This window comes from Petaurus breviceps, unplaced genomic scaffold (genome assembly GCF_028583685.1).
Source record: "Petaurus breviceps papuanus isolate PSGF00001 unplaced genomic scaffold, PetGlider_PUasm1.0 91041, whole genome shotgun sequence".
Lineage (NCBI taxonomy): Eukaryota > Metazoa > Chordata > Mammalia > Diprotodontia > Petauridae > Petaurus > Petaurus breviceps.
In genome coordinates, this window is record NW_027187400.1 from 3,870,223 (window position 1) to 3,893,902 (window position 23,680).

Below are 23,680 nucleotides of genomic sequence, written 5' to 3' on the forward strand. Positions count from 1 at the left end.
TTATTCTGTGTTTTGAATCCTTCACCTCTCAGTCAGGAAGTGGCTAAAATGTTTCATCACTGGTCCTCTGAGATTGTGACTTGTCAACCTTCTTAAGTCTTTCAAAGTGGCCTTTCTCTACAGTGTTATCATTAAAGAATATATGTTCTTCTGACTCTGCTCACTTCACTGTGAACAAATTCATACGTCTTCCCAGATTTTTCTAAAATTATTCCCTTCATCATTTCTTATGGCACAATAATACTCTATTATATTCACATATCATTCAGCCATTCCCCGATTGATGGGCACCTTCTTAGTTTACAATTCTTTGCCATTATAAAAAGAATTGATATAATAATTTTTGTACGTGGAGATCCTTTTCCTTTTTTCTTTCATTTATTTGGGGTGTTGGCCTAGTAGTGATATTTCTGGATAAGAGGGTTTGCACAAATGAGTGACTGTGAAGGCATTTCCTAGCTGCTTTCCAGAATGGCTAAACCAGTTCACAGCTACATCAGCTGTGCATGTGTGCCTGTTTTCCCACAGTCCCTCCAACATGTGTCATCTTTGACAATTTAATAGTGAGTGTGAATAGAAATCTCAGAGTTGTTTTCCTACACTCTTTTTCCCCCTGGCATTTTGGAGGTTAATGGGGGTTGTGACTTGCCCAAGGTCACATGGCTAGTTTTTGTGTTAAGTGTCTAAGGCAGGATTTGAACTCAGGTCCTCCTGACTCCAGGGCCGGTACTCTATTCACTGCTCCACCTAGCCGCCCCATTTTCCTACACTCTTAAGCAATTCTTTGTTGAGTTAACATTCCCACAAAACATCCTCACCCATAGCAGAAACCTAGTAGGGAAGTCATTAATATGTCTTGAATGATTGAGTGAACCAGATACTTTGTTTCTTCATATTTGACATTTAGGGAACCTCCTGACTTGAACTGGGTGGGAATGGGGTGAAGAGTACTAATATTTTTAGTAAACATAGAAAGATGCTTTTCAGGGAAGGCACTGAAAGAAAGTTTAGATCTAATGTTTCCCCTTAAATCCTTATAATATCATGTTAGACCTAAAAAGGAATCTGAAAAATCAGCTAATTATTGTAGATTAAACCACAGTGGCTTTCTTGCTGTTCCTCACTTTCTGTCCTATCTCCTGACCTGATGTCTTTTCTCTGGTTGTCTCCCATGCCTGGAATGCCCTCCCTCCTCACTTCCTGGCTGTTCTGGCTTCTTTCCTGCATGACTTTGTTCAAATCCCACCTTCTGCAGGAGGCCCTTCCCCCTCTTCCTCAATGCTAGCATCTTCCTTTTGAGATAACTTTCCATTATATATATGTGTGTGTGTATCATGTTGGTGAAGTTGTGAACTGATACAATTGAGCAATTTGAAACTATGCCCAAAGGACTATAAAACTGTAATATCTTTTGACTCCACTGCCACTGCTAGGTCTATATCCCAAAGAGATTTTTTTTAAGAACGTGACCTGTGTGCTCTTTGTATGGTGGTTAAGAATTGGAAATTGAAGGAGTGCCCATCAGTTGCAGAATGACTGAACAAGTTGTGCTATAAGATTGTGATGGAATATAATTACGCTGTAAGAAATGACAAGCAGCATGATTTCAGAACCATCTGGAAAGACTTACGTGAAATGATGCAAAGTGAAGTGAACAGAACCAGGAGCAATATCATACAACACAGAATTGTGAATGACTTAGCTAGTCTTAGCAATACAATGATCTAAGACAATCCCAAAAGGTTCATCATGAAGCAAACTATCTGCCTCCAGATAAGGGACTGATATTATCTGAATACAGACTGAAAATAATGGTATTTTTAACTTTCATTTTTTTGTTCGAGTCTTCTTGTGCAAAATGACTAATATGGGAATGTTTTACATGACTGCACATGTATAACCTATATTGGATTACTTATTGTCTCTGATGGAGGGAAAGGTAAAGAGGAATAGAATTTGGAACTCAAAGCTTAAAAAAAACCACAAATGTTAAAAAATTGGTTTAACGTGTAATTGGGGAGGAAAATATTATAATAAAATATTTCTTGAAATATGATATCTAGACTATTTGATTGGTCGTGGCATTCAGGTATTCCAATAATCCTTTAATTTTTTTCTCTTTGTTCTGTTTTCCAGGTCAGTTGTTTTTGCTATGAGACACATTAGAAGAACATTCTTCTATTTTTCTGAGAGTTTGCTGCCCCTGCAAGGTTTTGTATCTTTTGTGCCAAGCTGTTAATTCTTTCTAGTTCTTTATTTCATAGTTCTCATTTCTTTTCCATTTTTTTCCTCTAGCTCTTTCATTTCATTTGCAAAAAAAATTGCCTTTTTTTGTTTTAAAAAAAAAGAACTCTTGCTTCATCTCTTACAGAAATTCTAGTTGAATTTCTACCCAAGCTCTGTTTTTCTTCAAGTCTTTATTTGTGGGTATTCTGGAGTCATTCACTTTTTCTGGGTTCATGTCTTGAGTATCCTTGTCACCATAATGGGATTTTATGGTAGGATTCTTTTTTTGTTTGCTCATTTTTTCCATTTGACTTGGGTCTTGATGTTAGGGCCAGACTCTGTGAATTTCTGGAGGGAAGGTCTCAGTGGGTCCTGTTGCTGCTTACTTGGGGTGCTCTCAGGGACATCGAAGGCTGAAGACCTGTATGCTCTTAGTTTTCCAATTATGTTCTGATCCAGGGCAAAGGTTGACTGCTGCTCTTCTGGTCCGAATTCTGTAAGTTCCTGAGCTAGGTTAGGTCTGAGCAATAGTGAACTCCTGCCAGGATCAGCCAGCTGGAAAGCTCTGCTGTCTTCAGAGTGAACAGAATTATTCCTCTTCAGGTTTCAGAAGGCACTAGAAGTTGGAACTGAGACCCTGCTTTGCTCCTGGGCTCCAAGTCACTAGGAAGTTGCTTGTATCTGAACTTGCTTCTTTCTTAGTCCAATACAATTAGCCTAGGATCTGGGACCATGTCTCACCCCAGACCACCCCAAGATTTAAGTCCCTCTCCTCAGTCCACCCTGGATCTGTAGCCAGGAAATAACTAATGGTCGGCCAAGTTGCCAGTTGGTGGCAATTTGTAGTGCCTCAATACACAGGTCTCAGGGTACCTCAGTATGGGTCCTAATACCTCCCCCAGCCCTGGTGCCTAGCCTCTCTGGACATATGGAGGACTCCAGGGTAGATCACATCACCAGTGTTTGCACACCTCAGTATCTGGCCACTAGGTGGCACACTGGATAGAGCACAGGGCTGGGAATAGGGAAGACAATCTCCTTGAGTTAACATGTGTCTTCCAAAACTTACTAGCTCTGACCCTGGGCGCGTCACTTAACCCAGCTTTTTAGTTTTTTGTTTTTTTGTGAGTGTGATTATGCTGGTGAAGTTGGGTTACCCAGGGTAATGGTGGATTGAGGGAATGAATAAAAAAGCATTAATCCGTTTCCAGCTGCTAGGCAGTGTGCTAAGCATAGGGAGTAGAAAATGCGAAAATAAAGGCTATTCCTGCCCCCAGGCAGTGTGAACAGTGGGGAAGGGGAGGATGGGCTGGGGGAAAAGGAGGACGCCAAGAAAGGCTTCTTAGGAAAGGTGAGATTTGGAGGAAGCCAGGAGGCAGAGAGCAGGGAGAACATTCCAGCCAGTGAAAGGGCAGAGATGAGCGTTCCTGTGCAGGAACAGCAAAGAATCTGGTTGGAAAGGTGACCCGAAGCCCAGGGACTGTAGACAGGAGTTCGGAGCGGGGGTGCAGTTTTGCAGGCTCTGGACAGAAGCACTGGGCAGGAAGAGGAATATGATGGAGGGCAGGCAGACTGAACGTTTCTTGCAGCACGGTAATATAGGCGGGAGGGCTCTAAGACGAAGACCTTAAAAGTGTAACAGCGATGTTTTATCAAAGGTAGGTGGCCTGGGTCTAGAAACATCCCCAAACAGCCCGTGACACATGTCGCAATTTAAGGTTTTAAAAACATTCTACACAGATTATTTCAACATTATCCCCACTTTACAGATGAGGAAACTGAGGATCAGAGAGCTGAAGTTGTCCAAGGTCACACGGCAAGTATGCCACTGAGGTGGAATTAAAACACAGGTCTTCTTGATCCTAAGACAAAACTTGTAAGGTAACCCTGAGGCCCAAAACAGACAAAAGGGGAAACTCAAGACGTGCCCAGTGTGCAACCGCCAGAAGTCCCGGAAATTACATCACTCGTCTGCGCAGCTCACAAGAACTACAATTCCCAGGAGTCCTGTGGCGGCGTGCGTCCTGACATCAGCCAATCAGCAAGCGGCATGGGGCCGCATGAGAGGGTGGGGCCCGGCGCTATATAAAGGATTTCCCGAGGGCTGTTCGTCCTTTCTCGCTGCATGAAGCTGGCTGGTTTATGCATATTTGCACTCGGGTTTCTGAACCCTGAGAGAGGAACCTGCTGACTTGATGGCTCCGCGAGGGTTCCCCGAGATGTCGGGTGGAGAATGCTTGACTAGAAGAGCGGCTTGGCTGGTTTAGGAGAGAGCATGGGTGAGCCCTGTGCGACGTCGATGCACACTGGGCATGCGCCATGACGGAGCATCGGGGAGCCCCTCCAAACACTCCCTGGGCGTACACAGGCACGTGACCCGGACCCTAAACACGGAAGGAGCGGGCTATGGATTCCTTTCGGGCCCGGAGAGGTGAGTAGGCCTCAGCCCCAGGGCCCGGCGAAGCTTAGACTGAGCCTGCCCGGGCTCTGCAGATGGGGCTTGGAGCAGGGAGGGGTGCAAGGAGAAGTAGCTTTGGATTTGGAGTCAGTTTCCAGGTTCAAATCCTGCCCCCACCCATTGCCTGCATGTGACCTTGGACAAGTTTACTAAGCCCCTGGGGGCCTCAGTTTCCTCCATAAAATGAAGCGATTGGCTCAAATAACTCGTGGTTCCTTCCACAACTCTGAATCCTTTGAAAGAGTAAGGAAGAATTTGGAGCTTATATTGCTCTTTTAGCAGATTTTTTTCTAGGGCAAATCGCGTAGCATCTGGGCCTGGACACTCATATCTAAAAGGATTTGAGCTCAAAGGTGCCTTCAATTCGGTTAAACATTTATGAAGCACCTGCTGTGTGCCAGGTACTGCCAAGCTTCCAGCTTTAAATCCGTGGGCCCGTAGATGAGGAGGAGCAGGAAGGTGGTAGAGATGGATTGGGGGCCGGGAGGGGCCTTTACACTTCATTTTTGGGGCTCCTGGTGTCTGGCCCAGCAAACAATCTATAAAGTTAGGTGGTGCTATGATTTCTCAGAACTCAATGCACTGCACATCAACCCATCATGATTGGGGAAGGGGCTGCCCTTGAACCCAGGCCTCTGGGGTACCTAACTAGGGCTGGTGTATAGATAGTGTGGGGGTGCCATTTCTAAAGGAAACCCCAGCACCAATGATGGTCTGATCAGATGGTCTAGGAATAGGGGTTTTAAGGGGGGAGAGGCCAGCCTAGGGAGTGCCTCTGTTTTGAGGGGAGGCAGCCCCTGCTCCCAGGCCCTTATCGAAGCTGCCACAGTTCATCCTATAGCTGTCGCAGTCAAAAAGGAGCCCAGATTGACGGTTTCCCGACGGTCGTTGTTCTATTTAACACAGTGGTAGAACAGCAACATTATGGGAAAAGACAGAGGCTGCCTGTTAGCTGGTGCACGTGAGGGTAGGTGTGTGCGTTATTTTCTATGAGCTGTAATGTAGCCCCGTTTTCCAGAGCAGGGAGGAGGTCCAGTGGCTTTCCCTGAGTCCAGCTCTTTCCACACAGCATGGGGGCTGGTGGTGGTAGTATTGAAGACCTGTACTGATGGTATTTTCACCTCTTTTCCAGGAACACTTGGTGCTGAACGGGACATGACAATCTTACTGGCCTGGGCTTACTTAGCAGGTGAGTGGTGTGGGTCAGAGGGCCAGCATCTGATTACAGTTGTCATTAAGATAGGTTGCTTATGGGGCAGCTAGGTGGTGCAGTGGAGTCAGGAGGCCCCGAGTTCTGTTCCGGACTTAACACCCACACAAAAAAAAAACTAACCATGTAAACTTGGGCAAGTTACTTAACTCCAAGTGCCCTTCAAAAGGCAAAAAAAAAAGATAGGTTGCTTAAAGCCTTATAATAATTTGTGATTATTATAGGTCAGGTTCATAAACCTGACTGACCAGCAAACATTTGAAGACAGGCAGTGAGGATACAGAGATACTTTACTGGAGGGGACCCTGCAGTTGAAACTTGATCCAGGTCACATCTCTTTTCTATGAAGCTACTGTTTACCATAGCATACCATTATGCATGGTAACAGGGTCCCCATCCAGGTACTCAGGGTATTGAAAGCATTTCTAGGATGACAGAATGAGGCCAGGGGCTAGCCACCCTCCAAACGTGTAGACCCAGTGTACTCACATGGATTCCTGTCCCTGAATAGATTAACATGGGGGTGTGTGGAGGGGGCTCACCCAGCACACAACTCAAAATGAACTTAAATTGACATTCTGAATAATCAAAAGCACCAGCATGTCACATCAAGGGCTGTGGCTTGAAGTAGCCACAGGGTCTCCAACTACATGCGAGAACATGCTGGAAAGACTTTGACAGCTCAGGTCACCCTGTCTCTGTAGCTGCCACTCAGCTTTCCTATATTCATAAACAGGGACAAGTATGGGGAAGACATTTTATGTAGGGGAACTAACTCCCTCCTGGGGTCACTGCAGTGGCTTGTAGGTTCAAGGACCAAGTCAGGTGCTTCAGGCTTGGACTTCATTTGGGGATAGAGAATTCAGGTTATCCTTTTTTTCCTAAACCTTAGTGCCAAAAGCAAGTCTGGAGCACACTGGCCGAGGACGGCGGTTGGATTGGTTTATCAGGTGAGTCCCAGGGCGCTGGAGGCCAGCTGTGCTGAGGCTGTGGTCCTAATGACTCACATAATTGTGAGCCCACAGGGCTTTGTGGCAGATACCAAGCCCTGTGTGAGAAGTACAGGGATTGGCTGGGGAGGAAGGGGCCACTGGATTATACACTGACTGGTCAAGGATGAATCTCAATGTGGTGGACATGATTTGGATGACACTTGCGGATATGGGACTGAGACCAGGCACAAACACAAACCGAGGAGGTTGGGGCCAAGAAAGAGCTGGCTGGTTTACTTGTGTGCTTTTTCTTCCCCCACAGAAGCACCTGCTTAACCTCTACAACAAGATGGTGATGGCTCACAATCCACATTACTTTTTGAATTCTATCAGGACAGGCTGAATCGATTCACATTGGTTTTGAATATTTGGGTGGGGGGTGGGGTATTGCCTAACAAGGAGGAGGAAAAGTACACGATTTGTAAATTCTTATTGGTTGTTACATGAAGGGATACACTGGGAGAGGATATCAATAAACATGGAAAAATTTCTGTAATTCTCTGAAAACTTTTTGGAAACTTGGCTTTACTGAAATACTTCAAAGAAAAGTTAGCTACAAGTTTGGTTGCTGGTATCCTTTGGAGCCTAATGAATTCAGAGCTTGTCATTATCCAAATGCTGGAAGCTTTAATGGGCAACTTTGTTATTGGACAAGAGGCACAGCACAGTTGCAGGGCTCCTTGGAGCCTTTGGGAGCACCCTCGAATAGAGATGACTAGTCCCACAAAGCTGCCTCTTCAGGTCTTCCAGGCAGCACTAAACAAACTGTTCAGCTGCTTAGTCCCCTTTCCCCCAGGGCAGACCAGGCTGGGCTGGAGAGTCCGATCCTCCAGCTCCTGTAAGTGGTGGGGAGCCCATCTCTTGAAGACTGGAAGGCCTCATTTCCTTCCTTTAATGTCAGTCAGAATGTACTTGCTATTTGAGCAAATACTAAAAATGTTATAAATTAATTTCAAAAAGGTTAAAAGTCTGCAATGTTTCTCTTGCCATAGTCCTTGCAGAGGTACTGAACTGAGCTCAGCCAGGCTACATCACAGGGGGGATCTCAGATGAGACTGTGTCCAAAGGCTGCCAGTGACAGTTCATCATAGCATCATAGAGCTCCTCGCTCTGCTCCATGAACTCTCTGTTGGCTTCATTCACATCCAACTGGGGCATTGGGTCTGGACAGTCAGAGGAAGAGCATGTTAGTAGAGATTTATGTGTTGTCTGTCTCCCTGTGTTGATTCCTCACACTAGGACAGGCCCACTCTTTCCTTAGCTAGTAGTCAGAAAAGTTGTTGGCTAGTATTAGGCACCTATAAAGGCTTTGCAAATACCTCATTCCATCCTCAGGTATGATTACGAACCCCATTCTCCAGCAGAAGAAACTGAGGCAGTCAGGTTAAATGCCTTGCCCAAGGTTACACAGCTAGTATCTGAAGCTGGATTTGAATTCTTGGCTTCCTGACTCCAGGCACCAGCCCAGTTACCTAGGGTGGGGCACTATTTTTAATGACCAATAATAATGACATCAGTTGAGGCACATACAAGTAATAAGCAACTTTTTTTTGCTTTTTGGAGGGGGGAAGGCAAGGCAATTGGGGTTAAGTGACTTGCCCAAGGTCACATGGCTGGTATCAATGCGCCAACTAGCCACCCCAGCAACTTTTTAAAGTTAAAAAAAAAGGGACTGCCAGGTAGCACAGAGAGTAAGAGCAGGGAGCCCCAGTGTCAGGATGACCTGGGGATCCAATCCCAGCTCAAGACACTTAGCACCACACCCAGAACCTTGAGCAAGTTACTTAACCCCAATTGCTTTAAAAAAAAAAAAAGATGCATACAGAGCTATTTCGGGGCAGCTAGGTGACACAGTGAATAGAGCACCGGCCCTGGAGTCAGGAGGACCTGAGTTCAAATCCAACCTCAGACACTTAACACAAAAACTAGCCGTGTGACCCTGGGCAAGTCACTTAACCCCAATTTCCCTGCCAAAAAAAAAAGGCAGTACACATTAGTAAGCAGGATTACAAGAAGGTAAGTAGGAATGAAAGGACCAAGAATCACAATGGGATACAGAGGGAGGGGGACTGACAACTTATCAGGAACACCAGAGAGTTGACTGGGCTGGACCTGTGATTTCACTGGCCTCTTCTCCACACCCTGACAGCTTTAAAAGAGTTGCCTGGGTATTGAGGGGTTTAAGGCAGGAGGTGAGGGACCCCAGGTCTTCTTTTCCTATCACACCACACTGCCTCTAAAATCCTTCACCTGCTGAAATGTATATAAATGGGCCTAGTCACCAAGTAAACATACCTAGGTACTTGCATTGGTGTTTAATATTGTTCCTAATACAGCATTCAGTTTTTATAAAAAGCAACATTCAATGTTCATCTAATCTGATATTAATGTAATAGAGGCCAGTGTGTCCCCAGTGCCTGGAGTGCACATACTTCCTCCTTATCACCTCTGGGTTCCAGATCTCCCACCACCACCACCACCACCACCGTGAGTGCCCAGCCCTGCTCTAAAATTGCCTTGTATACTTGGCACATATTTTGTATGTATTTAGATGCATGCAAGCATGCTGTTTCCCCAGTAGACTGTAAGCTCTTCTCAATAGCTATGCTGGCGCAGACCACACTTGGAGAAGGGGTCGTGGATAATGCTGCAGCTCTGGGCAATTACTCCAGAAGGTTGAAGGGTGTTAGAACTCACTGACTCCAGGTTACTGAATATGAGAATAGCTCACATTTAGGGCACTGTAAGATTTAATTACAGAATTGAGACCTTGGAGGTCATCTAGTTCAATGCCCCCATTTTACAGATAAGGAAAGTGAGGCACAAGGCCCACTGTTAACTGTCAGAGGCAAAATGAATTTAGGTCATGTAATTCCAGAGCCAACATGTTTCCCCTGGACCCATCTGCCTCTTCCCAAGTGTGCCCACAAGGCAGCCAGTGGTTATCTTCCAGACAGATGAGGGAGAGCGGTCCTATTTCCTACTACTGCCCAGCGAGTGAGATGGCCTACAGGAGAGTCTGTCCCCCATGGCCAGGCTTCTGCAGTGGCTGGCAGGCCCCTCACCTGCCTCAGTCACCTTCTCAAGTCTCTAGATTCCTTCAAAAAAATTTTTTTTTCCCCCGATGAGCCTCCCAGTGGGCAGCACTCTCTCCTTCTGGAAATTACTTGTTCCTTTCTTTCCTTGAGAGCAGGGCCAATAATACACCTGGCACACTGTGTATACTTAATCAGCATTAGTTGAATGAAACCTAGTTTTCCCCTATTTCCCTTCATCAAACCAAAAAGGGAGGCATATAGGTGTGTATGCTGGACCTCCTCCATATCTCTCTGACCATATTCCCCAAAGCAGTTTCTAATTCAAAATCATACATATGTAACACTGGTTAAAATGGTGTGCCTACTGTTGAGGACAATGGGGCAGAAAAACACAAAAAGTCTTCCTAAGAAACGCGCTTCTAACAATTCTGAAAGCCCTAAGAACTCTGACCAGGCGTGACTGGACAAGGTCAAGGGTGAAGGTGCTTCCTGCCTCCAGAGAGAGAAGATGCAAATGGGAGGCACGTTTGTGGACACAGCCAATGTGGGAATTTGTTCTGTCAGACTCTGCTTATTTGTGACAAGGGGTTTTGGTGTTTTTCCTTTGTGTGTGTGTATGTGTGGGGGAGATGGGGAGAAAATAGCTTGATCACTGAAACAAATAAGATTTAGTTAGAAAAAAAATGTGTTCGTGAAACTTTTTAAAAAATTATCTCAAAGTGAATCTTGAGAAGACGTGTATGATCTGATATAGAATGATGGAAGCAGAAGCAAGCAGGAGAATGCTATACACACATGACTACAATGATGTTAAGTAAAACCACACTAAGAGAGATGGAATCCCAATACACTCTAACTTCCTCATGGGCCGCCCCCCAACAGCAGGCATGCCCCAATCTGACCACACAATCTGGCTTTAAGCACACCCAGGCCCCCAGACTGCCCCTAGCAAGCCCCTGTCCCCCGATCCAACCCACAGGTGTGTCCTTGTACTCAACTGCAACCACATCATCCACTTGGCCCAAGACCACAATACCTAACTATCCATCTTGACCACAGGACCACAATAGATAGCCAATGAGAAAGCAGCACATCCAGGATGTTTGGTCACGGAACCACAGAAGGGACCCCTCCCCATTACCTAATCCCTTAACAAATCCCTCCTGCCTTTTGAATATTCATCATTTCTGTTGTGTAATCAGCATCATTACACTATAAAATTGCCTGTGTGGTCTTACTAAGTCACTCCTGGGCCCCAGACAGCTTGTTAGGAGCATCAATCTCAATAAATGCACGTGCTTGGAGCAGAGGTGGTCTAACTGAATTCCTTGAGATAGTGTCACCACAACACGCCATAAAACTGCAACATACTGATCTACCATGATGGGCAAAGAGGTGGGGGCCACCTCAGAGGAGTGCTGCACACATTGTCAGCCCCTGTCACCGTTTTGGTGGCCTTTGGTTATGTTTTTGCTGGGGCACTCATCTCTAACAGGCAGGAGGGCAGAGTTTATAGAGTGAGAGACCTTGAAACACCATGACCATTTTCAGCTCTCAGGATTTATGGCCAACACCAGCAAAGCATAATTCCCCAAGGTTCCAGGGTCCGCAGCTGCTCCATTCCCTTAGTTGGACACCACTATAGTAATGCAGTGTAGGGATGAGAACTGGGGCTCCGGAGTCAGGAAACCTGGGTTCAAATTCTGACTGCTAGACTTTTGACTCGGTTTTGGAGAACAGAAAAGTAGAATGATGGGGCTGAGGCAGAGCCTACAGGGCTACAGGGCAAGCATCTCAGAACGGGAAAGAAGCACCTTACCTTCCAATGCATCGTCCCCGACTTCTTCATATGTCTATCAAAGGCAAAGGGGAGAGGCATGTAAGGGTCCCCAGAAATCCACAACCACTAAAGCTAAAGCTCTCTAGTACGGGGGCCTCTTCCGGACTTTGAACCCCGTCCCCAACACTATTTCTTTTGAAAATGTCAATTCCAATTGTATTACAGAAGCATTTGAATGTGTTCATGTTGCCAATGAAAAGGAAATGAAGACAACCACTCAGCAGAGAGGGTGTCACCCAGAAGTTATGTGTGATCACCAGGAAGAGAACAAGATGGCTTTTCTCTCCTCTCCCCAAGTTTGTCCTGAACCATTTTGTCTTAAAGACCCTCTTTAAGGGGGCCCCCCTCCCTGTACTTCCACCAAAGGGAAGTGCAGACCCAGGGCTGGCTCCCTTCCTTCCCTCCTCCTTGCCTAGTCAGGCTGGGTTTGCCAAGGCAGAGGTACCTGCATGGTGCTCTGGGTGTAGCCGTACTGGGGGTAGCTGTAGCTGTAGCTGCCGGTGTTCTGGTCATAACCCCACTGTGCGTAGTAGTTCTGATACTGCTGATAATACTGGTTGAGACTATAGCTGTACATCTGACTGTATTCCATGGGTTTCACTCTGTTCCTTAGGGCACAGGGAATGGACAAAGAAAAGTTGATAAGCTTTTGTTATCATTTCTCCCTGCTCTGAGCCCCAGCCAGCTTGAGGTAATCCCAGAGCCTCAGCGAGCTGCTGGCCAGCACAGGGACTGGGCTGATCTCCTTCCTAAGGGTCACTGACCAGGGAATCCTAGATTGAGAACCAGAAGGGTCCCTCTGTGCTCATCGAGGCCAACCTTTTCACTCTGCAGATGAAAGATCTGAGATCTTGAGGGCTAAAGAGACTTGCCCAAGGTCACTAGTAAGTGACAGATCCTGGGTGACTACAGCACCCCACCCTGAACTCTATCCACCACCTGATACTGGGGAGACCCAGGAGGCCAAAATCCCTCTTCTGAATTGCTGCCTACAAACCCCTGGTGGGGAGGAGAGGGAAAGGAGGAGGGGATGGGATACAGGCAAGAAGGTCAGTGGCCCTTGAGGGGCTAACCAGCCAACCCAGATCCATTCCCCTTCAAAGACCCAGGCTCAGCACCCACTGGTCAGTTTTGAAGAAGGAGGGCCTCAAGCTTCTGGTAATCATACAGCCTTGAATACAGGAAGGCATTCCTCTTGGAGCTGTGAAGTAGGAGGGGGGGAGACCCCTAAGGTGTGGGAAACAGCAGAAGGAGTGGCAACTCTAGCTTCTGAGGACCTGGATTCATCTGGGTCTGGCACACACTTACTACCTGTGTGATGTCGGGGCCTATTGCCTCATTTTCAAAGGAGGGGGCTATTGGTCTAAATGACCTCAAAGGTTACACCCAGCTCTACATCTCCCTCCCCAGCAGAGAGGTAACCAAAGAGATGAAGAATCCTGGGCCAAGAATGTCATGGATCCTTCCCCCTGCACTGCCTAGGCCCGGGACTTACGCTTTAGGGATAGCCACGCTCAGGCGTACTGGCTTAGAGCCCAGCCCCATTGCCCCTTGGCACTCAGTCAGGGCCCGCTTCTGTTCCAGCTCATCTGTGAATTTCACGAAGCCATAACCCCTGGAAAAAGAAGTGTCAGGTCAGTCCCAGGCAGACACTTTGGAGTGTGCTCAGGTCCTCCCAGGGTAATGGGCAGGACTTTCAAAACCACAGAGGAGTCCTAAGCTGGGAACTGGAGGAACTCAGAATCTTATTTCAATCTTCCATAATGCTTTGCCTCCTAGCCTGGCCCTCCCCAGTCAGCTGGCCATGTATAAACCTCCTTCTGTTCATGTTGCTCTCCTCTGGAATGGCCTCTGTCCACACTCCTAGGCAAATTTCCCCCAACCTTCATGGTGAAGTTCAAATCCCAACTCCCCAAGGGGCCTTCCTGGCTTCTGGGTCTGGAGCTCTCTGCTTCCCTCTGACTTCGCGGCACTAGTAACCCACACCTCTCACTGGGCACTGCATCACAGGCTGCCTTGTGGCATTTCTTGCCCCCTGGTCTGGCATTTATTTAACCATTTCAAAAGTCTTATGCTTCTCAACATTCCCACAAGGTCTAATACAGGATGAGATGCTCAGATTCTCAGAGTAAATGAATGAGGAGCTGGGGAGAAAGGATATTATTCTAGTAATGTTCTCTATGGCCACCAATACCAAAGGTAGCCTTGAACCTGAGTTGGGGCGGGAGGGGCGGGCGATATTTCAATACCAGACAGAACCAACTGCTGTGCTCCTAAATGAAAATTTCCTTAGAGAGACTGGGGTTCAAGCCAGGTACATATGTCTGCCTGACAGCCCTGCGTGCAGAAGACACGAAGGTCTGGTGATTCTCTGCGGCCTTAGTCACACAAGCAGGATTCTATGAGGAGGCTCTCAAGCTCAGGGAGCCCGTTCAGGATTTGGCAGCCACCAAAAAGGGAGGACTCTAAGGGTGCAAGGCACGAATGGCTCAGAATCATCCCCCTAAAAGAAGTGTGGCCCAATATCACCTTCAGAAGGGAAATTGAGGCCCAGAATTGGTAAATGTTGAAGAAAAACTGAGATACGGCATCACAGGATATTGGACAGGGAAGGAAACTTAAGAGTTTCCTCATCTTAAACAGTTTCTTCATTTTAAAGACAAGAGAACTGAAATCCAGAGGAAAGACATGAGCACTCTCTTGGAATAGCCTTCCTGGTCTGGTGGGATTGGCCTTGGGACATGAACAGGAACAAAGCAAAGGCCAAGAACCCTGGACTGGGAGCCAAGAAACCAGGATTCTAGTTCTGTTGGCTCATTGTGCGACCCTGAGGAAGTTGCTTTCTCTCTTCTGCCTCTATAATGAAAGCCTTAGACTAGACAACCTTGAGGTCTCCTCCCACCTCTGACATCCTGTGTTCTAAGGGCCTTCCCAGCTCTGACCTCCTGTGTCCTAAGGGCCCTCCCAGCTCTGACATCCTGTGTTCTAAGGGCCCTCCCAGCTCTGACCTCCTGTGTTCTAAGGGCCCTCCCAGCTCTGACATCCTGTGTTCTAAGGGCCCTCCCAGCTCTGACATTTTGTGAAATTCATTTGATTAAAATCAGCAAAGCAAGTAAGAGGACACATCTACAAAAGCCCTTTAGAGCCTTGTATTTCCCCTTGGGATCTATGAATCCACCCTTGTCCTTCCTGGATTAGTCAGCTCAAAGGCTGAAGGTCCTCACTGCAGGAACCAGTGTTTATCTGGCCCTTACTCCTCCCAAGCATGTCCCCTACATCTACCAAACGTCCTGGCTGATTAACTTTCTTCAGAATTCTGAGCTGTTCTGAAGGGGAAAGACACGAGGACAGATGCGGGGGGGAGGGTGACGGCCTTACTTAGAGACTCCTGCCTGGTCCAGGACCACCTTGCCTCCTCGACATGAGGGATAGACTTTAACAAAGAATTCATAGAGCATGCCATCATCCACATCTGGGCTGAGGTCCCTCACGAAGAGTGAGTACTCAGGGCTGAGGGAGAGAGAGAGAGACACAGTCAGAGACAAAGAGCAGAGGAGAGCTGAGAAGAGCCCTGTCAACCTAACCCACTTCAATGTGCCCTCCCCTGGGCCTGGAGGGGGCCTTGGCCTTCTGAGGGGCCTCGTGGTTGAAAGGAGACCCTTTGCCACTGCTCAGAATCACGGTTCCAGTAGTCCCCTGCTTCATGGTGTGTGTCTGGCTGAGCCCGTGCCATTCTGGGGAGGCACGGCAGTGGAAACCCCAAAAAAGTGTGGCTATGGGTAACTTTGCAGGGTTCCAAAGAGGAGTACCTAGGGAGTCCTGAGCCCAGGAGTTCTCAGAGCTATGGCCTCTTCTGAAATTTATACTGAGAAAGAGGCGTATCTTATCCTCTCCCCCTCCCACCCCTTGCCAAAACAAAAATAAATATACTCTGTGTGCATGCATGCATGTGTGTGGGGGGAAGGGACCCAAGAAGAAGGTGTGGGCCATAACCTCAAGGAAGACAAAGAAACTGACGGCAGAGAAAGCTAGCCAAGTCCTGGACATGGTCACAGCTGGATATCGCGTGAGGCTTGGTCACACAAGCCTCGGGGGTCCTTTCTGGGTTTGCTTCCAATGCAGCCACAGGCTGCGCCCAGCAGGCCAGGCCCCAGCACCATCCTTAGGGCTCTGATGCCCCATGGCTACAGAACAGGGAGCAGGCCTGAGGCCTCTCCTAGACTCACCTGTTATCCGGTTGTTTCCCGTAAGTGGCGTAATTCAGTTTAAAACGTTTTGCCTGAAACAATAGGGCAGGGTCAGGAGAAGGTCACTCTAGGGCCAAACAACATTCAGAAGAGGCATGAAATAACCATGGATGTACTCACTGGTGTGCCAACTTGGTACAGCGTGGGGTGGTGCAGTGGAAAGAACCCTGGACTGGGGAGTCAGGAGACCTGGGTTCAAGTTCCAGCTCCACCACTTACAAGCTAGGTGACCTTAGGCAAGTCAGTAAACCTCTCTGAGCCTCAGTTTCATCATCTGAAAAATGGGAATAATAACACTTGCACTCCCTACCCTATAGGGTTGCTTCGAGGAACAAATGAGATCATGGACAGAAAGCCCTTCCTCAACATCCTACAACAAGACGAGTCATCATGGCTCCGCTTATGGTCAACAGCTGCACACTGAAGGTGGACAGAGGGTGTCAGAGTGGACACAAGCTCTGGACTGCGGGGTCTTGATTGTGGAGACATCCTCCAACACTGACTTACTGCGGGGCCACAGACAGGTCAGTGAACCTCTCTGACTGGGGCCACTGCTGTTGGTGGGCCAGGCATGCCTGCCTGGGGGCAGAGGGCCCTCACGAGGGCACACCAAGGTGCTCTTGAGGCACCAGGCCGCCCTAGGTAGGGGCGTCCTCCTCTGGGCCTACATGCTGTGTCTACCCTGTGACCTAGCGCCTCACTCAGGCTCCCGGGACAAACTCATGGTCCTTACTGGTGTGGCTCCAGGGAGGGGTTTTCCATTTATTTTATGCAAACACTTCTCAGCTGTGGCCAGATCAGCAAATTCCACAAAGCAGTAGCCAGCAGGGATCCTGGAGAGAAAGGAAGACAAGATTAGGGTCAGGGTGAGAAGCTTACTTCCTGACCTAGAGACCTCTGAGAAGGGGGCCCTAATTGGAGATTTCCCAGGAAAAGGGCTGGACTGAGGAGGCCAGAGGACATGTAGTCAACTGCCAGCTTGGCAACTTAAGACCTGACTGCCTGAGTGACCCAGAGCCACTGGTCTCAGTTTCTTCACCTGTAAACTGAATGAGCTGATCTCCAAGGTTATTCCAGTTCTGAATCTAAGTTCTGTGGAAGGAAGCCGGGCAGTCTAATGGAGCTTTCTCTGTATTACACTGGATCTCCACTCTTACATAAGTTGGTGTGTATAGGGAACTCCCCATTCAGGAGCTGTGTCTACCAAAGGGGAGCATTAAGGGTTCAACAACTTAAGAGTGTTGTTGGCTGGTGGCTCAGAGAGGGTGAATGACCTGCCCAGAGTCACACAGCAAGGTCATGTCAAGAGGTGAGGCTTGACTTGGGTCCTCCTGACATGTGGCTGGGGTGATCTGTAGATGGGAAAGAGATAGGGATTACACCTGTGATTATACTGATCTCAGGTGAGGAACCAGCCTCCACCAAATGCAGCTCAACACCTTTCTAGCGACTTCTAGTCTTGGGGAGCTGCCTAGAACAACGGACCATGAAGAGATCTGCTCACAAGCCAGTGTTTGTCTGGGGTGGAATTGCAGGTCTCCCCCATTCTACCACACAGTCCCTTACCATAGCATACGAATACTAATGTTATTGTTGGTGGTAGTGGCAAGGGACAGGATGGCAGAACGAAGTCACAGAACTGCAGACATTTCCTGCATGAGAATCCCCTTGACAGCCTCCCAGTCTCTGCTTCAATACCCCAAAGGGGTGGCTCCCAAGGTATCCAAAACCCCTAAATTCTAATTTAATCAATAATGACAGGTGAGACTGTTTCCTAGCAGTAGAGAATCTGAGTCAGGAAGACACCCAAGCTCATGTCACTCATCCTGTACCCAATCATGACTCTGCTCCCACAAGGTCACAGATCCAGGCTGAAACCAATGATTGTAGGGAGGAACTGCCCTGCATTTTAACATGACGGGTACTGCTGAGCCAAAACGTAGGCCTCTCTGCAACATCCCCCGACTGTCCTTATTCTGTCCTCTGGGGCCAAGCAGAAGAAGGCTCATTCCTCTTTGCTATCACCAGCCTGCAAAGGCTTAATGGCAATTATCTTTCCTCCCCAAAGTCTTCCAGTGATGCCCCTATGGTCCCCAGTTCCTATCCATTGTGGCAGCCTTTCCTTGCATAAACTCCAGGTGGCCATGGTACCTTCCTCAAATGAAGCACTCAGAATAGAACAAAGGCCTCTAGGTATGTCTGAACAGCAAAGATTACAGCAGGACTATCGGACTATCACTTCCTTCACCCTGGACGTGTCTCTAATGATACAGCCTAAGATCAAATGCGCATTTTTTTTCCTACCTGCCACATCACATTAACTCACATTGAGCTTGCAGTCCCCTAAGAACCTCAGATCTTTTTCACATGAATTGTTGATTAGTTATGGCTCCTTCACCTGTCCTTGTGCAGATATTTTTGGGGGGGGCAGCTATCATTTATATAGCACTTTAAGCTTAGCAAAGCACTTTACAAATATTATCTCATTTGATCTTCAAAATAACCCAGGGAGGTAGGTGATGTCATTACCCCCATTTCACAGATAAGGAAACTAAGGCACTCAGTGGTTAAATGACTTTACCAGGGCCACATAGCCAGTAATATTAATAGCTAATAATAGCAAACATTTATCTAGTACCTATTATGGGCCAAGCACTGTGCTAAGCACTTTAAAAATACTGTCTCACAATACCCCTGGGAGGCAGGTGCTTTTTATTTATTATTCCCACTTTATATGTGGGGAAACTGAGGCAAAGAGAGTTTGGTGATGTGCCATGGGGTCACACAGAGTAAGTATCTGAGGCTGGATTTGAATTCAAGTTTTCCCGACTCTAAGCCCAGCATTCTTTCTACTGTGCCACCACTGGCCTTCTAGCTCCATAGTCCCATGCAAAGCTACCTTGAAAATATAAAGCTCTGAACAAATCATTCAGTTTTAAACTGGAAGGGAACACATTTGAATTCTGCTTCATTTGACATATAGGGAGACTAAGGTCCAGAGAAGAGCAGTGACTCAGTTATGGCTGCGTCACCTGGCCTTGGACAGATTTTTTTTTTTGAGCAGCTATCATTTATATAGCATTTTAAGCTTAGCAAAGCACTTTGCAAATAGTTACTTATTCATCTTCTCTCTGCTCTGGTTCTGTTTGAATGCTAATTAATATGAAAATGGCTAAAAGATCAGGGGGACCCATCAGAGGACCTGAGTTCAAATCCCACCTCTGACACATACTACTTTTGTGATCTTGGGCAAGTCACTTTTAACCACTGGTGCCTCAGTTTCCTAATATCTGAACTAAGAGGAAAAAATGAAATGAGAGGAATGGCCTAGATGTTCTGAGGTCCCTTCTAGCTTTGGATCTATGGTCTTATGAAGTTACAAAGAAGCAGATTTCAGTTCAACAAAAGGAAGAATTTTCTAAAATACATTTATCTAACACTGATGTATTTGTGAGTCACTCAAGATCACAGGATCTTGTCATAGGATCATAGGAGATCATAGGACATGAACGGACAGTTTTGTAAGGAAAAACCCAAGCTATTGATAGCCACATTTAAAAAAATGCTCTAAACCACTAATCATTAGATTAAAGCACAACACCGCATAGCCATCAGATGGGCAAAGCTGACAAAAGAGGAAAATGACAAATGCTGGAAGCACTGTGTGGAAAAAAAGGTACATTCATGAACTGTTGGTGGAGCCATGAACTGGTCCAACCATTCTGGAGAGCACTCTGGAACTGGGCCCCAAATTAGCTATTAAGTGAATGGTTAAGTCTATGCCCCAAATAAAAAGGATAGGGATCCAAATATCCCAAAACATTCACAGCAGCTCTTTCTGTGGAGAAATAACAGAACTGTAGTGGGTCCTTCTGTTGATCAGAGTTTCTAAGTCTTTCAGAGTTGAAACAATATAACAGTTATTCTTCCTTGGAAACTGAGGGGATGCCCATCAATAAATGGCCAAATAAGTTGTGGCATATGATTGTGATGGAATATTATTGTGCTATAAGAAATGATGAAGGGGTTGGTTTCAGAAAAACCTGGGAAGACTTGTATGAACTGAAGCAAAGTGAAGTGAGCAGAACCAGGAGAAATAACTACAGTATTGTAGAGACAACCAAGCCTTCTGAAAGGCTTAGAAACTCTGATCAACACAACACATAACAATTTCAGAGGACTCGATGATAAAACATGAGACAGAGAAGTGACAGATTTAGAGTTGGAATTGAGGTGTGTTTTTTTTTTTTGACATGACCAATGTGTAAATTGGTCTCTAAGCAATGGGCCTGGTCTCTTAGTCACACAGGGTTAGGTTCAAATAACACAATAAAAAGTTTTTCCATAACACGTTTCAATGGTAGTTTTATTTTTCTTGCTTATTCACTGGGGGGTGGGTGGGAGTGGTATGGTAGGAGGGAAAGAATTTTGACTTTTAAATAAAATTTAGTGTAATTTTTAAATTTGAAAAAATAAAGTTTATTAAAAATATAATAACTGAAACAGAGACATAGCCAGTAGATAAATGGTTGGACTTGAGTCAAGAAGCCCTGGGTTCAAGTGCCCCTCTGAAAGCACACTGGCTGTCTTTTCGCCCTCTGGCCTCTTGGAAGATGGGTGGCAGGCTACAGGGAGCAAAGGAGACACACATTTTCAGCTACAGCCACACTAATTTGTCTTGCTTGACCCTATTTACTTGTTACAAGGTAGAGTTGTACTGGGGAGGGGAATCGATTGGGAAGGAGAGAGATATAAGAAGAGAAGAAAGCACCAATAAACCATTTCAGAATCTTCATGATAACAGAAGCAGTCTGGAAAATACAGTACCCAGTGAGCCTGTTGCGGATGATTTTAACACTCAGAACTGTCTCTCCCATGGTGGCGAAGGCTCTGGAGATAAAGTTCTCATCCATGTAGGGTTCCAGCTGCAAGAAAACCAGCATTGTGGGGGAAACCAGGAAGAAAGCGCCACCTCACCTGAACCCTGCCCCCCCCAGCAGCCAGGAAGAATCTATGCCTACCTTCCTCGAGACTGCCATGGACCAAGCTTCTCTGAAACATTCTTCATTTGAAACACAGAAATAATTCCTGGGATACCTACCTCCCAAGGCCAAGCAAGCCGACTTCTAGGCAGGAAAATTTGGTTCTGAATCTCATTTCTAACCCTTCCTAGTTTTGTTCTGTGGCCCCAGGCAAGCACATCCTTGCCCCTCTCAGCCTCAGTTTCCTCATCTGCAAAATGGGCATTTTAACACCCTAGGTTGTGCTAAAGATCCAATGAGAAAAAGTAAGTGAACTGTTTTGAGTGAGAATTAAATAAAAACAGTTTGTAAACCTTTAAGCCCTACCTCTCTTTGAGGCTTGGCTCAGTATCACTTCCTACAGGGGGCCCTTCTGGATTTCCTCAGTTGTTACTGACTCATCCCACACAAAGTATTTGCTTTACATGTACAGACTGGTGGTCATTCACTTCCAGTAGAATGTAACATTCTTAAGAAAGGAGTTATTTATTCCTCTCCCAGTACCTAGTTCAATGCCTGGTACTTTCAATCAACCAACCAACCCATCAATCAGCAAGCATTTATTAAGTGCTTACTGTGTGCTAAGAATGGGGGCTACAAAGACAAGGCAAAACAGTCCCTCAGGGAGTCACATTCTCTAAAAAAAAGTTTATTTTGGTCTTCTCTTTTTCATATCACCAAAATCTGCCTCTCTTCTTCCCACTCCCAGAGAGCTAGCCCATATAAAAAATACTATGTTTAAAGACAAAAAAAAAATCAGCAAAACAAATCCATATATGGAAAACAATCTAAAAATGCATCCAATGTGAACCTCCCACCCTGCAATGGAATGGGCTAAGGGTATCTTCTCATCTCTCCTTTGGAGCCATGTTTTTGATTTGTAATTTTACAATATTTTAACATTTTTGGTGGTGGTTCTTCCCACTTACATTGTTGTAATTTGGGGGCTCTGCTCCATTTGTCCCAGCACATAGCACAGTGCCTGGCAAGATTCTTTGACTGACTGCATCAGTTCATATAGATCTTCTCATGCTCCCCATAGTCATCACAGTCCTCATTTCTTTTTTTTTTTTTTGGAGGGCAATTGGGGTTAAGTGACTTGCCCAAGGTCACAAGGCTAGTTTTGTGTTAAGTGTCTAAGGTCAAATTTGAACTCAGGTCCTCCTGACTCCTGGGCTGGTGCTCTATTCACCGTGCCACCTAGCTGCCTCCACAGTCCTCATTTCTTAGGGCTCAGTCTATTCTATTCAAGTATCACAATCACATTAATGGCCCACAATTTGGCTCTGAGAACCTTTTCCAATCCATGAGCAACTACTTTATTTTCCCCCTAATTCTGTTACCGCAAAAAAAGTGGTGCTATAAATACTTTGGTGTTTGTGGGGGACTTTCATGCTCATAGGTGGACTTCTTGGGATATAACCTTGAAGTGGAATCCCTGGGTCAAAGGCTTTGGATGTTTTAGTCCCTTTGTTTGCATTAATTTCCAATTGTTTTCCAGTAGGGAAGAAGATAGGCAAATAACTAGGTGGATACATGATATATACAATGTAATAACAGGAGGAAGTTGCTAGGACTAGAGGAAGGGGGAAGAGACAGAAAAGGAAGGTTTCTTGCAAAAGGTGGGACTGCACTGTCCTGAAAGAAGCTAGGAAGCCGAGAGGCAGAAGTGGGGCTGCGTTCCAGTCACCGGGAAACAGCCAGGTGCAAAAGTCTGGAGTCTGGCCATGGAGTGTCCAGGCTGAGGAACTGCAGGTCTGTGTAGGTCAGTGTCCACTGCACCTTCTGGGGGATAAGTGTAGGAAGCCAGGAAAGCAGGAAGGGACCAGGCTTGTGAAAGCTTTAAACACCAAATAAAGACTCTACTCCTTTTCTAGCAGTTTTGATAAAGATCAAGATCCTGCCCTCAAGCCCTTCCCCCTTCATGGGTGGTCTTTCCCGTTATAATGGAAAACCCAGAGACTGCTTAGTTTTCTAGTCTCTGTTCAACCCTCCCCCAATGCTTTGGGCAGTACCTGGCATACAGTGGGCGTTTAATAAACGTACTATCTGGTAAACGGCAAGTGCTTAATAGATGCGTATGCGTGTGTGTGTGTGTGTGTGTGTGTGTGTGTGTGTGTGTGTGTGTGTCTCTCTCTCTCTCTCTCTCTGGGCTAGCTATTTTAACTGTTAGAATGGTACTCCCATCTCCTTGGGGGACGCTTTCAGGCCCAAGGCCCCCACACTTATCCCTAATAATCCTAAACTCTGTGATGAAGGAAGACAGCAACTACCCAAAGCCTTTTGCGCCCACTCCCACAAGTGCCCATTTTACAGAGGCAGAAGCTGAGGCCCTGAGAAGTTAAATGACTAAGAAGGAAGAACCACGGCTGAGATTCGAACTCAAGTCCCTCCCATACCCTAGGCGAGTGCTCGACTCACGGAGCCACCAACTGAGGGGGGGGCCCTGACTCTTAGCCTACACACACACACCCCGAGCCCCGCCCGCAGCTCCGCCCGCGCACCCACTGCCTGCCCGTGCGTGCTCACTTACGTCCCCCATCCACAGGGAGGCCGCCATGCCCGCGCGACCCCGCGCGGCCCAGGGCTCTCGCCGGCCGAGGCGCCTTCCGCGCACGCACCGCCCCGGTCTGTGCCACTGAGCATGC

General features: G+C 46.7%; 1 protein-coding gene, 1 long non-coding RNA gene and 3 other non-coding genes across 7 annotated transcripts; 4 read left to right on the plus strand and 1 right to left on the minus strand.

Moving 5' to 3' along the window:
* The first annotated feature begins 4,305 nt into the window (after nucleotides 1-4,305).
* Nucleotides 4,306-7,382, plus strand: LOC138154201 (uncharacterized). The gene is made up of 4 exons (XR_011166571.1): nucleotides 4,306-4,657; nucleotides 5,817-5,873; nucleotides 6,787-6,844; nucleotides 7,149-7,382. It is a non-coding gene; the product is annotated as an uncharacterized lncRNA (long non-coding RNA).
* LOC138154639 (small nucleolar RNA SNORA16B/SNORA16A family) lies at nucleotides 5,488-5,624 on the plus strand. The gene has a single exon (XR_011166647.1). It is a non-coding gene; the product is annotated as a small nucleolar RNA SNORA16B/SNORA16A family (small nucleolar RNA).
* On the plus strand, nucleotides 6,491-6,622 carry LOC138154640 (small nucleolar RNA SNORA44). The gene has a single exon (XR_011166648.1). It is a non-coding gene; the product is annotated as a small nucleolar RNA SNORA44 (small nucleolar RNA).
* Nucleotides 7,000-7,073, plus strand: LOC138154645 (small nucleolar RNA SNORD99). Its single transcript, XR_011166652.1, has one exon. It is a non-coding gene; the product is annotated as a small nucleolar RNA SNORD99 (small nucleolar RNA).
* Nucleotides 7,383-7,392: 10 nt separating the features above from the next.
* On the minus strand, nucleotides 7,393-23,680 carry TRNAU1AP (tRNA selenocysteine 1 associated protein 1). Of its 3 annotated transcripts, none has more exons than XM_069078748.1 (9): nucleotides 23,566-23,680; nucleotides 20,839-20,936; nucleotides 16,745-16,844; nucleotides 15,991-16,043; nucleotides 15,143-15,274; nucleotides 13,260-13,379; nucleotides 12,210-12,366; nucleotides 11,744-11,777; nucleotides 7,393-8,049 (listed from the first exon to the last, which is right to left on the minus strand). In XM_069078748.1, exons 1-9 carry the CDS (start codon nucleotides 23,590-23,592, stop codon nucleotides 7,913-7,915), a joined length of 858 nt encoding a protein of 285 aa, XP_068934849.1. In that variant the 5' UTR covers nucleotides 23,593-23,680; the 3' UTR covers nucleotides 7,393-7,912. The 3 variants fall into 3 exon arrangements, with proteins under 3 accessions (XP_068934849.1, XP_068934848.1, XP_068934850.1); XM_069078747.1 differs by having other exon boundaries at nucleotides 12,210-12,372; XM_069078749.1 differs by having other exon boundaries at nucleotides 12,210-12,372; nucleotides 23,562-23,605.